Below are 14,723 nucleotides of genomic sequence, written 5' to 3' on the forward strand. Positions count from 1 at the left end.
AAATTAGTTGATAACATAACTGCCATAAAGTAGCCTATAGTTAACAATCACTTGTTTACAAAGTGCTATGGGAAGTCAAACTATCTTTACTTAAAATTTCCCATCATCTCTTGTAATACCTGAAAGCCAAGTTTTTCCTAATATCTTTCATTGTTAGCAGAAAACATCTTACACTTGGGGAAAAACAATTGCTTAGTAAATAATTCAACACTCTTAAAAATGCTGGGTTAAAAAAACCCAAGCTGGGTAAAATATGGACAAACCCAGCAGGTTGGGTTAAAAGGCACCTATTATGCCCTCTTTCACATGATGTAATATAAGTCTCTGGTCTGGTCAAGTTTCAGCTTAAAATACCCCACAAATTTGCCCCTATTTGGGGGTGAGCAAAAACATGCCTTTTACTATATTACTATATTGCTGGCTAAAAAAATAAATCCAAAATTAGTTGAAAAAAATGGCTGGGTGAAAACAACCCAATCCCTGGTTTTGTCCATATTTAACCCAGCAGTTTTTAGAGTGAAGAAGGTCCATATTTTAAAGCTCTTTCTAACTACTAGTTCATAGTTATTGTGATTGTTTAACTATATAATTTGTTACAGTAAGGATCATTACTATTTTTTCTTTCATTTTCTTTCATTCAATCTATTCCCCTAACGGATTACCACAATAATTGCCACAATAAATACAACAGAACGTGATCAATTCTAGTAAATGTGGTCATGAGTTTAAAATGTTTGCAGGATGATGTTTTCCCCTCTTTTCATCAGTCATTTTAGTGACTGTTTTAGATCATGTTCGACTTTCTCCGTAGCGTTTTACTATTATCTCAAAAGAAAATAACAAATAACACTTTTGGAGCACACTGGTGAACGGTGATTCGTGCGCCACTCATGCAAAATTAAACAATTGGGCTTCAGTCACAGTCATGTTGCGCAGACAATTGACCTGTTTAGTTTGTACAGCTTATAAAAGCTCCAAACGCGCGATGTATAAAGTTAATTAGTTTTCTGATTCTATGTTTCGGTGTGAGCTCTCAGAGTACCGGCAACATGTGAGAAGTGCCGGTACACAAGAAAAAGTGAGGGTACGCTACTGATTAAAATATAGAAGTGCAGGTACTGCGTATCGGTCCGTACCGGCCCATTTCAAGCAATGATTGTGCATTTAAATGAAAATCAACCACCTAACAAGCCACCTAGTGAAAGTCAACAATTTAATAAGGATTCTGGATCGCTTACCTTTTCTTTATTAGGAAGTGTTTGTGTTCTGGTAAAAGTGTCTCCTCCATTAATACTGATCAGTTCTGCATCTGCAGGAGGAAATTGCGCGGGGAAAACCACTACGTCACTCTTCAGCGTGTCCGAGCTAAAACACACGTCATACTGCTGAGTAGATTTGGAGTAAGACCAGCTCCCGTCAGGGTGTGTGGTGATCATCGGGGCGCTGTACCTGCCCAAACTGCCGTCTGTCCTGTGGCATTTTACAGCTATCAAACTGATGAGGCTCAGTAAAAAGATGACGGACACACACACAATGGCGATCAGCAAATACAGATTTAAATCCGAGAAACTCTCCTCCTTTATCGGCGCGTGTCTGAATGGAGTCTTGACGTCACCTGCGCTTTCAACAACCACAACATCAATAGACACAGTCGCTGACAGTGAGGGCTCTCCGTTATCACACACCAAAATGACCAGCGGGTGAGTTTTCAGGTCATTGTCACTCATTCTCCTCTTAGTCCTGATCTCCCCGCTGCTGCTTCCGATTCGGAACAGATTGTTTCCTTTGGGTTCAGAGATGTGGTAAGACAGCAGCGCGTTGTAACCAGAATCTGCATCTACAGCCCTGATCTTGGCCACAAAGTAGCCCGCCTCAGCAGAATACGGAATGTTCTCCGTGTTAACGGAACCGAGCTCGGAATAGGGCGCGAGAATCCCGGGACTGTTGTCATTCTCATCCAGGATAAAAACATTTACAGTCACGTTACTGCTGAGAGGAGGAACACCAGAGTCTGTGGCCTGAACTTTAAACTGGAAAGTTTTCATCTCCTCATAGTTAAACGACTGTAAACTGTGAATATCTCCACTGTCAGAGTTGATGTTGATCATGGATGTTACCGGGCCGCTTTTAGAGCTTTCCAGTACAGAATATGTTATCCGGGCATTATCACCTACGTCAGGATCTAAAGCAGAAACTGTATGAATAACAGCTCCAATCTGACTGTTCTCTTTCACATAAACATTAATGACGGGCTCTGGAAAGCGCGGCGCGTTGTCATTCACATCAGAAACGTGTACAGCAATGACACTGGTGCTGGAGAGAGGCGGAGTCCCTTCATCAGTAGCTGTGATGGTCACGTTATACTCGGACGCGCGCTCTCTGTCTAGAGGCCCGTTAACCACTAAGGAATATCTGTTTTTATAAGTATTCTCCAATTTAAATTTCACCGAGTCGTTTAGTTTAAGCTGCACAACACCATTTTTACCAGCGTCGCCATCTTTCACTGTGATTAATCCCACCATTGTACCTGGAGATGAATCCTCTCTCACTTCATTAAGCAAAGACATTATGCTTATTTCTGGTATGTTATCATTTAAATCAATTATTTCGAGTAAGACTTTACAATATGATGCTCGTGGATTTGGCCCTTTATCCTCGGCCTGAACGCGAATCTCAACTGCAGGAGTTTCTTCGTAATCTATAGGGCCTTTGACAGTTATTTCACCAGTAACTGGATTAATTGAAAACGCGTTTACACTGTTATCATTATCATGATTTATAAACGAGTATATGACTTCGCCATTAAGGCCCTCGTCTGCATCTTTTGCATTCACTGTGATCACAGAAGCACCGGTAAGTGAATTCTCTGCTATTTGCGCTTTATAAAGTGGCTTGTCGAACACAGGAATATTATCGTTCACATCTACTACATTAACTATTATCTGTGTTGTACCAGATCTTGGAGGTTTTCCTCCGTCTACAGCGGTCAGTGTGAGCTGGATTACCGCTTGTTTCTCTCGATCTAAAGCTTTCTGCAGCACTAACTCAGCAGACACACTCTGATCTCCTCCGCTCTGTACATCCAGAGAAAAGTGTTCATTCGAACTCAGTTTGTAGCTTTTTACAGAATTTGCTCCAACATCGAGATCGAATGCACTTGGTAATGAAAATCTCTGCCCAGGATATGTCTGTTCAGAAATATTAAGGTACAGTTTTGAGGTGCGAAATGCCGGTGCATTGTCGTTAACATCTAAAATATTTACCTCAAATCTGTATATGTTCATTGGCGCAGTAACAATGGCCTCCAACTCTAAAGCGCATTTAGAGCTCCGACCACACAGCTCCTCTCTGTCTATCTTTTCTCTAACAAAGAGAATTCCATTCTTTGCATTTAGATCAAAATATCTTTTGTTTGGCCCTGTGACGATTTGAAATCCTCTTCTCTCGAGGTCTTGCACATTTAGGTTTAGATCCTTTGCTAAATTTCCTACCGTTGTCCCGGTGTTAACCTCCTCCGACACAGAATACACAATCTGCGCGTCCGCGTAATTCCAGCTATTAAAGAAAAACATAATAAAGATCCATTTAAAGCACCAATGGTCATCCGTTATGTCCATATTTCCTCCCGTTAGTAAGACTGGCGGCTAAACAAGAAATGTATCATTTGTATATTCCATAACAGGCTACTGCTGTTGCAAAGACACCGAGTTAGCAACTCTGAGGCGGACGGGGCTCTCGAACAAAGACCTCTGACGAGGCGAGGATCCCTGCCCATCTAAAGGAGGAGCTTCACGAAGACACTAAAAAACTTACATGGGTTGCCAGTGACACCGTGTGGACAAACATGCTCAGTATGTAAAAATACGCAACATTTTCTGATCACAGAACTGCATACCATACTAAAAAAGATAATGTTGAAAAGAATCCCCCAGATACTGATAAAGAAAACAGAAGCTACTCATCGCCATCACATAATCTTATATACTTTGAAAACATAATATTAGGCCTGTACAAAGAATCAAATCTGAATAATGACATACAGAAACATACATTTTTTATCTTAGTATGAATATTGCTGTTGTTGTTGTTGTTAAAATAGTAAGCCATTAGAGTGCTCTTTAAATAACTTTCAACATCACGAAATAAACAGATTCAGCACATTATAGGTGAAAAAAATAAAAAATAAAAACACACATTTTGCGAAATTATGCACACACGTAAAACCCAATCACCCCCCCCCCCCCCCCCCCAACCACTTACACACACCATGTTTTATGGGAACATTCCATAGACTTAAGTGCTTTTATACTGTACAATCTGTATAGCCTATTCCATTCCCCTAAACCTACACATCACAGAAAATTTAATGCATTTTTAAATTTTCAAAAAAGATAATTCTGTATGATTTATAAGCTTGTTTCCTCATAGGGACCAAAAAAATGTCTACACAAGGTCAAAATGTACTTGTATTACTATATGTGTGGGGATATTTGGTCCCCATAATGTAGGGAATACCAGAACCAGATAATCATAAAACTGGTTCTAAAATCGAGCTAAAACGTGAGCAACTGATAAATTCTATATAAACACAAGATTCAAATATCTCCACTTCAAGAAATGGGTCTTAGATTTTCTTTATTATGAAGTGTTTGTGTTATAATAGCATAAAACAATAAAATAAAATTAGCCGTATTTTAGTTGTTCTTCTGTACAGCATCTCTATCATTTCACAATTTAAGCAAGTTTGTAAACAGTTAAAAACAAAAATGAGGATTTATTTATTTATTTAGTTTTAGAAAAAGGAGATAATAGTTGTTGCACCGATGTGCATTTCAAACAAGCCACCACCACAATCTAGTTCAGAACCACGGACAGCTCCACCAAAGCGTAACATTCACAATCGCAATGAAAATCCTGCATTTTCTTACCTTTTCTTTATTGGGAAGTGTTTGAGTTCTGGTAAAAGTGTCTCCTCCATTAATACTGATCAGTTCTGCATCTGCAGGAGGAAATTGCGCGGGGAAAACCACTACGTCACTCTTCAGAGTGTCCGAGCTAAAACACACGTCATACTGCTGAGTAGATTTGGAGTAAGACCAGCTCCCGTCAGGGTGTGTGGTGATCATCGGGGCGCTGTACCTGCCCAAACTGCCGTCTGTCCTGTGGCATTTTACAGCTATCAAACTGATGAGGCTCAGTAAAAAGATGACGGACACACACACAATGGCGATCAGCAAATACAGATTTAAATCCGAGAAACTCTCCTCCTTTATCGGCGCGTGTCTGAATGGAGTCTTGACGTCACCTGCGCTTTCAACAACCACAACATCAATAGACACAGTCGCTGACAGTGAGGGCTCTCCGTTATCACACACCAAAATGACCAACGGGTGAGTTTTCAGGTCATTGTCACTCATTCTCCTCTTAGTCCTGATCTCCCCGCTGCTGCTTCCGATTCGGAACAGATTGTTTCCTTTGGGTTCAGAGATGTGGTAAGACAGCAGCGCGTTGTAACCAGAATCTGCATCTACAGCCCTGATCTTGGCCACAAAGTAGCCCGCCTCAGCAGAATACGGAATGTTCTCCGTGTTAACGGAACCGAGCTCGGAATAGGGCGCGAGAATCCCGGGACTGTTGTCATTCTCATCCAGGATAAAAACATTTACAGTCACGTTACTGCTGAGAGGAGGAACACCAGAGTCTGTGGCCTGAACTTTAAACTGGAAAGTTTTCATCTCCTCATAGTTAAACGACTGTAAACTGTGAATATCTCCACTGTCAGAGTTGATGTTGATCATGGATGTTACCGGGCCGCTTTTAGAGCTTTCCAGTACAGAATATGTTATCCGGGCATTATCACCTACGTCAGGATCTAAAGCAGAAACTGTGTGAATAACAGCTCCAATCTGACTGTTCTCTTTCACATAAACATTAATGACGGGCTCTGGAAAGCGCGGCGCGTTGTCATTCACATCAGAAACGTGTACAGCAATGACACTGGTGCTGGAGAGAGGCGGAGTCCCTTCATCAGTAGCTGTGATGGTCACGTTATACTCGGACGCGCGCTCTCTGTCTAGAGGACCATCTACTACTAGAGAATAATAATTTTTGTAATTCGTCTCAAGTTTAAAAGGCACATTGTTGGACACAACGCAATTAACTATACCGTTTTTGCCGCCGTCCCTGTCAATCACTGACACGAGAGCGACAGCAGTGCCGATACTGACGTCCTCTTTCACTGTACTGAGGAGTGACGTCACGGTTATCTCTGGCTCGTTGTCGTTAATATCCAGCACCTCCACCAGGACTTTGCAGTGAGTGGACATCGGAGGCTGTCCTTTGTCACTGGCCTGTGCGCGGATCTCAAACGCATTGTTCTCCTCGAAATCTATATTTCCTTTGACTGTGATTGCGCCAGTATTCGGATCAATATCAAAAATTTGCAGGATTTTACTCTGATCTCTTTTAATTATAGAATAAACAATATCACTATTACTGCCTTCATCCAGGTCTGTTGCATTTAACACAACAATCGTCGTTCCAATAGCCACATTTTCAAAAACGGTTGTTTTATATAGAGGCTTACTAAAAGCAGGAGCATTATCATTAATATCCAAAACTTTAATAATAATAAGAGATGTGCCTGTTTTAGAGGGAGTTCCTCCGTCTACAGCGGTCAGTGTGAGCTGGATCACAGGCTGTTTCTCTCGATCTAAAGCTTTCTGCAGCACTAATTCAGCAGACACACTCTGATCTCCTCCTTTGTGTACAGCTAAAGAAAAATACTCATTCGAGCTAAGCTTGTAAGAATTAATATAATTTTTTCCAACATCTTCGTCCGTAGCGTGATGGAGAGGAAATCTGACACCAGGTAAGGTGGTGGTTTCAGCGATTTCTATCGTTTGTGATTTTTCACTGAAAGTCGGAGAATTGTCGTTTACATCCACAATATTAACTTCAGTTTGATAAAGCTTTAATGGATTGTTGATAACAGCTTCTACGTTGACTGAACATTTAAGTGCTTTGGCACAAAGCTCCTCTCTGTCTATCCTTTCATTTACATACAGAAATCCAGTTTTTAGATTTACCTCGAAATATTTTTTCTTGGATCCCGTGACAATCTGAAACATGCGCGTCTCCAGTTCCTGAACATTAATGTTTAGATCCTTAGCGATATTTCCCACTGATGTTCCCGGATTCACCTCCTCTGAAACGGAATAAGAGAGCTGCCCTGATACCGCGTCCCAACAACGCTCTAAAACAACGAGCACAACACAGATCACAAAAGACTTCCTTCTATGCGTCGAGAGCATTGCGACATCCAGTGAATCCCGTGCAATAATCCACGAATTAAAAGACGGTATTCCAAGTTCATCAATGCGAATAAAGAAGAATCAGACAATATTCCATTTTATCGACGAGAAAACACGAGGCCTTCGTACATTCTCTTCCAGTCTCTCTGAAACAAAGCCCTGTGAAATCTCCTCCCCACTAAAACCAGGAGGAGCTTCAAGACACGAGAGATGATTCGAGATTCAACGGTCTGTGGTGACACCAAGCGGATTTATGAATAAATATGCACACACACATGCAAAACCCTAATATCACAAATGGATCATCATATCAAATAGCAGTTATTTGTATTTTTTTTTTTTTTTAAATAATAATATAAGAAAAGATTGTGATATTTATTTGTGTCCAATATATTCAAGAATTTTAGGGCATTTTCGCCATCACAACACATTTTTTATCAGCATGTTCTGTATTCATCTTTGATATCAAGAAAGATGTGCATTTTCAAACGACTTCACCAGATTTCATTATAAACAACACACTGTTATATCACTCTCTTAGATTACTACAAAGATGATTTCACAAAACTAAATCAAAAAATTAAATAAATATATTAGCATAAATAAAATTGAATTTAAAATTAGCCGTGTTTCAGTTATCTATCTGTGCAGCATCGCTATACTTTCACGAATTAAGCAACATTGTGAGCACTATATATATATATATATATATATATATATATATATATATATATATATATATATATATATATTAGTAAAAAGAAGAACAGAAGTAGTTATTTCAAACAAGCCGCGAACAGAATCTAGTTCAGAACCACGGACAGCTCCACCAAAGCGCAAAATTCGATTTTTAATATATAATAATCTATTTGAACCATTCCTATAAGCGTATATTACAGCAGATTACCATTGACCACTGAGACACTTTTAATATTAGAAGTATCAAAATTTAGTAGTGTTATCTTAGTCAATAAGAACGCATATAGATAAGAGGAAACACTAAAATTCCAGAAGTTTTACAAAACGAAAACAAATAATCGCAATGAAAATCCTGTAATCTCTTACCTTCTCTTTATTTGGAAGTGTTTGTGTTCTGGTAAAAGTGTCTCCTCCATTAATACTGATCAGTTCTGCATCTGCAGGAGGAAATTGCGCGGGGAAAACCACTACGTCACTCTTCAGTGTGTCCGAGCTAAAACACACGTCATACTGCTGAGTAGATTTGGAGTAAGACCAGCTCCCGTCAGGGTGTGTGGTGATCATCGGGGCGCTGTACCTGCCCAAACTGCCATCTGTCCTGTGGCATTTTACAGCTATCAAACTGATGAGGCTCAGTAAAAAGATGACGGACACACACACAATGGCGATCAGCAAATACAGATTTAAATCCGAGAAACTCTCCTCCTTTATCGGCGCGTGTCTGAATGGAGTCTTGACGTCACCTGCGCTTTCAACAACCACAACATCAATAGACACAGTCGCTGACAGTGAGGGCTCTCCGTTATCACACACCAAAATGACCAGCGGGTGAGTTTTCAGGTCATTGTCACTCATTCTCCTCTTAGTCCTGATCTCCCCGCTGCTGCTTCCGATTCGGAACAGATTGTTTCCTTTGGGTTCAGAGATGTGGTAAGACAGCAGCGCGTTGTAACCAGAATCTGCATCTACAGCCCTGATCTTGGCCACAAAGTAGCCCGCCTCAGCAGAATACGGAATGTTCTCCGTGTTAACGGAACCGAGCTCGGAATAAGGCGCGAGAATCCCGGGACTGTTGTCATTCTCATCCAGGATAAAAACATTTACAGTCACGTTACTGCTGAGAGGAGGAACACCAGAGTCTGTGGCCTGAACTTTAAACTCAAACGTTTTCATCTCCTCATAGTTAAACGACTGTAAACTGTGAATATCTCCACTGTCAGAGTTGATGTTGATCATGGATGTTACCGGGCCGCTTTTAGAGCTTTCCAGTACAGAATATGTTATCCGGGCATTATCACCTACGTCAGGATCTAAAGCAGAAACTGTATGAATAACAGCTCCAATCTGACTGTTCTCTTTCACATAAACATTAATGACGGGCTCTGGAAAGCGCGGCGCGTTGTCATTCACATCAGAAACGTGTACAGCAATGACACTGGTGCTGGAGAGAGGCGGAGTCCCTTCATCAGTAGCTGTGATGGTCACGTTATACTCGGACGCGCGCTCTCTGTCTAGAGGACCATCTACTACTAGAGAATAATAATTTTTGTAATTCGTCTCAAGTTTAAAAGGCACATTGTTGGACACAACACAATTAACTATACCGTTTTTACCGCCGTCCCTGTCAATCACTGACACGAGAGCGACAGCAGTGCCGATACTGACGTCCTCTTTCACTGTACTGAGGAGTGACGTCACGGTTATCTCTGGCTCGTTGTCGTTTATGTCCAGCACCTCCACCAGGACTTTGCAGTGAGTGGACATCGGAGGCTGTCCTTTGTCACTGGCCTGTGCGCGGATCTCAAACGCATTGTTCTCCTCGAAATCTATATTTCCTTTGACTGTGATTGCGCCAGTATTCGGATCAATATCAAAAATTTGCAGGATTTTACTCTGATCTCTTTTAATTATAGAATAAACAATATCACTATTACTGCCTTCATCCAGGTCTGTTGCATTTAACACAACAATGGTCGTTCCAATAGCCACATTTTCAAAAACGGTTGTTTTATACAGAGGCTTACTAAAAACAGGAGTATTATCGTTATTATCCAACACTTTAATAATAATAAGAGATGTGCCTGTTTTAGAGGGAGTTCCTCCGTCCACAGCGGTCAGTGTGAGCTGGATCACAGGCTGTTTCTCTCGATCTAAAGCTTTCTGCAGCACTAATTCAGCAGACACACTCTGATCTCCTCCTTTGTGTACAGCTAAAGAAAAATACGCATTCGAGCTAAGCTTGTAAGTATTTATTGAATTTTTCCCAACATCTGCGTCCGTAGCGTGATGGAGAGAGAATCTAACTCCGGGGAGGGTGCTTTCCGCAATGTCGAGCGTTTGTGATTTTTCGCTGAAAGATGGAGAATTGTCGTTTACATCCACAATATTAATTTCTACTTGATAAAGCTTTAATGGATTGTTGATAACAGCTTCTACGTTGACTGAACATTTAAGTGCTTTGGCACAAAGCTCCTCTCTGTCTATCCTTTCATTTACATACAGAAATCCAGTTTTTAGATTTACCTCGAAATATTTTTTCTTGGATCCCGTGACAATCTGAAACATGCGCGTCTCCAGTTCCTGAACATTAATGTTTAGATCCTTAGCGATATTTCCCACTGATGTTCCCGGATTCACCTCCTCTGAAACGGAATAAGAGAGCTGCCCTGATACCGCGTCCCAACAACGCTCTAAAACAACGAGCACAACACAGATCACAAAAGACTTCCTTCTATGCGTCGAGAACATTGCGACATCCAGTGAATCCTGTGCAATAATCCACGAAATAAAAGACGGTATTCCAAGTTCATCAATGCGAATAAAGAAGAATCAGACAATATTCCATTTTATCGACGAGAAAACACGAGGCCTTCGTACATTCTCTTCCAGTCTCTCTGAAACAAAGCCCTGTGAAATCTCCTCCCCACTAAAACCAGGAGGAGCTTCATCACACGAGAGATGATTCGAGATTCAACGGTCTAGAGTGACACCAAGCGGATTTATGAGTAAATATCCACCAAAACATAAACAAATAAAAATATTACATATGGATCATCATATCATATTGCAGTTATCTCTCATTTTTTAAACTAATAATATGAGAAAAGATTTTGAGATTTCTTTGTGTCCAACATGAGAGTGTTTTAGGGCATTTTCGCCATCACAACACATTTTTTATCAGCATGTTCTGTATTCATCTTTCATATCAAGAGAAAGATATGCATTTTCCAACGACTTCACCAGATTTCATTATAAACAACACACAGTTATATCACTCTCTTAGATTACTACAAAGATGACTTCACAAAACTAAATTAAAAAAATTGTGCAAATTTGTGTAAAAATTAAAAAAATTGTGCAGCATTGCTATCCTTTCACAATTTAAGCAGTATTGTGAGTGAGCACTATATAAATATAAATAAATGAATAAATAATATATATATATATATATATATATATATATATATATATATATATATATATATATATATATATATTAGTAAAAAGAGGAACAGAAGTAGTTATTTCAAACAAGCCGCGAACAGAATCTAGTTCAGAACCACGGACAGCTCCACCAAAGCGCAGAATTCTGTTTTTAATTTATAATAATGTATTAAACGATTCCTATAAGCGTATATTACAGCAAAATACCATTGACCACTAAGACACTTTTAATATTAGAAAGATCAAAATTTAGTAGTGTTATTTTAGTCAAGATCGCATATAGATAAGAGGAAACACTAACATTCCAGAAATTTTACAAAACGAAAACAAATAATCGCAATGAAAATCCGATAATCTCTTACCTTTTCTTTATTAGGAAGTGTTTGTGTTCTGGTAAAAGTGTCTCCTCCATTAATACTGATCAGTTCTGCATCTGCAGGAGGAAATTGCGCGGGGAAAACCACTACGTCACTCTTCAGAGTGTCCGAGCTAAAACACACGTCATACTGCTGAGTAGATTTGGAGTAAGACCAGCTCCCGTCAGGGTGTGTGGTGATCATCGGGGCGCTGTACCTGCCCAAACTGCCGTCTGTCCTGTGGCATTTTACAGCTATCAAACTGATGAGGCTCAGTAAAAAGATGACGGACACACACACAATGGCGATCAGCAAATACAGATTTAAATCCGAGAAACTCTCCTCCTTTATCGGCGCGTGTCTGAATGGAGTCTTGACGTCACCTGCGCTTTCAACAACCACAACATCAATAGACACAGTCGCTGACAGTGAGGGCTCTCCGTTATCACACACCAAAATGACCAACGGGTGAGTTTTCAGGTCATTGTCACTCATTCTCCTCTTAGTCCTGATCTCCCCGCTGATGCTTCCGATTCGGAACAGATTGTTTCCTTTGGGTTCAGAGATGTGGTAAGACAGCAGCGCGTTGTAACCAGAATCTGCATCTACAGCCCTGATCTTGGCCACAAAGTAGCCCGCCTCAGCAGAATACGGAATGTTCTCCGTGTTAACGGAACCGAGCTCGGAATAGGGCGCGAGGATCCCGGGACTGTTGTCATTCTCATCCAGGATAAAAACATTTACAGTCACGTTACTGCTGAGAGGAGGAACACCAGAGTCTGTGGCCTGAACTTTAAACTGGAAAGTTTTCATCTCCTCATAGTTAAACGACTGTAGACTGTGAATATCTCCACTGTCAGAGTTGATGTTGATCATGGATGTTACCGGGCCGCTTTTAGAGCTTTCCAGTACAGAATATGTTATCCGGGCATTATCACCTACGTCAGGATCTAAAGCAGAAACTGTATGAATAACAGCTCCAATCTGACTGTTCTCTTTCACATAAACATTAATGACGGGCTCTGGAAAGCGCGGCGCGTTGTCATTCACATCAGAAACGTGTACAGCAATGACACTGGTGCTGGAGAGAGGCGGAGTCCCTTCATCAGTAGCTGTGATGGTCACGTTATACTCGGACGCGCGCTCTCTGTCTAGAGGACCATCTACTACTAGAGAATAATAATTTTTGTAATTCGTCTCAAGTTTAAAAGGCACATTGTTGGACACAACGCAATTAACTATGCCGTTTTTACCGCCGTCCCTGTCAATCACTGACACGAGAGCGACAGCAGTGCCGATACTGACGTCCTCTTTCACTGTACTGAGGAGTGACGTCACGGTTATCTCTGGCTCGTTGTCGTTTATGTCCAGCACCTCCACCAGGACTTTGCAGTGAGTGGACATCGGAGGCTGTCCTTTGTCACTGGCCTGTGCGCGGATCTCAAACGCGTTGTTCTCCTCGAAATCTATATTGCCTTTGACTGTGATTGCGCCAGTATTCGGATCAATGTGAAAAATATCTAAAATGTGATCTTGATCTGTCTCTCTCAGCGAGTAAACGATCTCACTATTGGTGCCCTCATCTTTGTCTGTTGCGTTTATAATTACTACAGTGGTACCAACAGGCACGTTTTCAACAAGACTTGCTTTATATAAGGGGCGACTAAATTCAGGAGCATTATCATTATTATCTAAAATATTAATAATTATCTGAGATGTGCCTGATCTCGGTGGATTTCCTCCATCTGCAGCGGTAAGAGTAAGCTTAATCACAGGCTGTTTCTCTCGATCTAAAGCTTTTTGTAGAACTAGCTCGGCAGACACACTCTGATCTCCTCCTTTGTGTACAGCTAAAGAAAAATACTCATTCTGGCTTAATTTATATGTACTCACTGTATTTTTTCCTACATCCGCATCAGACGCATAAGAAAGAGGGAATTTTACGCCTGGTAACGTGTTCTCTGCGATGTCTAAAAATTGAGTTTTGGCACTAAAAGTCGGAGAATTGTCGTTTACATCCACAATATTAACTTCAATTTGATAAAGCTTTAATGGATTGTTGATAACAGCTTCTACATTGACTGAACATTTAAGTGCTTTGGCACAAAGCTCCTCTCTGTCTATCCTTTCATTTACATACAGAAATCCAGTTTTTAGATTTACCTCGAAATATTTTTTCTTGGATCCCGTGACAATCTGAAACATGCGCGTCTCCAGTTCCTGAACATTAATGTTTAGATCCTTAGCGATATTTCCCACTGATGTTCCCGGATTCACCTCCTCTGAAACGGAATAAGAGAGCTGCCCTGATACCGCGTCCCAACAACACTCTAAAACAACGAGCACAACACAGATCACAAAAGACTTCCTTCTATGCGTCGAGAACATTGCGACATCCAGTGAATCCTGTGCAATAATCCACGAAATAAAAGACGGTATTCCAAGTTCATCAATGCGAATAAAGAAGAATCAGACAATATTCCATTTTATCGACGAGATTACACGAGGCCTTCGTACATTCTCTTCCAGTCTCTCTGAAACAAAGCCCTGTGAAATCTCCTCCCCACTAAAACCAGGAGGAGCTTCATCACACGAGAGATGATTCGAGATTCAACGGTCTAGAGTGACACCAAGCGGATTTATGAGTAAATATCCACCAAAAAATAAACAGATAAAAACATTACATATGGATCATCATATCATATTGCAGTTATCTGTCATTTTTTTAAACTAATCATATAAGAAAGGATTTTGAGATTTCTTTGTGTCCAACATGAGAGTGTTTTAGGGCCTTTTTCGCCATCACATTTTTTTTTATCAGCATGTTCTGTATTCATCTTTCATATCAAGAGAAAGATATGCATTTTCAAACGACTTCACCAGATTTCATTATGAGCAACAGGCTGTTATA

At 40.5% G+C, this 14,723-nt stretch overlaps 3 protein-coding genes across 29 annotated transcripts in view; all 3 read right to left on the bottom strand.

Annotated features, from left to right (window-relative positions):
- LOC125275557 (protocadherin alpha-C2-like) overlaps positions 1-14,723 on the bottom strand; it is a 198,744-nt gene that overhangs the window by 71,836 nt on the left and 112,185 nt on the right. For 2 of the 27 annotated variants that reach the window (XM_048202624.1, XM_048202601.1), the window contains exon 1: positions 8,379-11,043. The exons of 21 other annotated variants lie outside the window; for them this stretch is intronic. In XM_048202624.1, the coding sequence (XP_048058581.1) occupies positions 8,379-10,760 (2,382 nt within the window). In that variant the 5' untranslated portion in view covers positions 10,761-11,043. Of the gene's footprint in view, positions 1-4,928; positions 7,746-8,378; positions 11,288-14,723 lie in introns of those variants that run through there. 4 more of the 27 variants (XM_048202614.1, XM_048202613.1, XM_048202600.1 and 1 more) reach the window with 4 other exon arrangements.
- Positions 424-4,144, bottom strand: LOC125275587 (protocadherin alpha-3-like). Its single transcript, XM_048202695.1, has one exon. It carries the CDS (start codon positions 3,615-3,617, stop codon positions 1,206-1,208), a length of 2,412 nt encoding a protein of 803 aa, XP_048058652.1. The 5' UTR covers positions 3,618-4,144; the 3' UTR covers positions 424-1,205.
- On the bottom strand, positions 11,738-14,309 carry LOC125275576 (protocadherin alpha-3-like). Its single transcript, XM_048202684.1, has one exon. It carries the CDS (start codon positions 14,198-14,200, stop codon positions 11,753-11,755), a length of 2,448 nt encoding a protein of 815 aa, XP_048058641.1. The 5' UTR covers positions 14,201-14,309; the 3' UTR covers positions 11,738-11,752.

This window comes from Megalobrama amblycephala, linkage group LG9, assembly GCF_018812025.1.
Source record: "Megalobrama amblycephala isolate DHTTF-2021 linkage group LG9, ASM1881202v1, whole genome shotgun sequence".
In the NCBI taxonomy this organism is placed as follows: Eukaryota; Metazoa; Chordata; class Actinopteri; order Cypriniformes; family Xenocyprididae; genus Megalobrama; species Megalobrama amblycephala.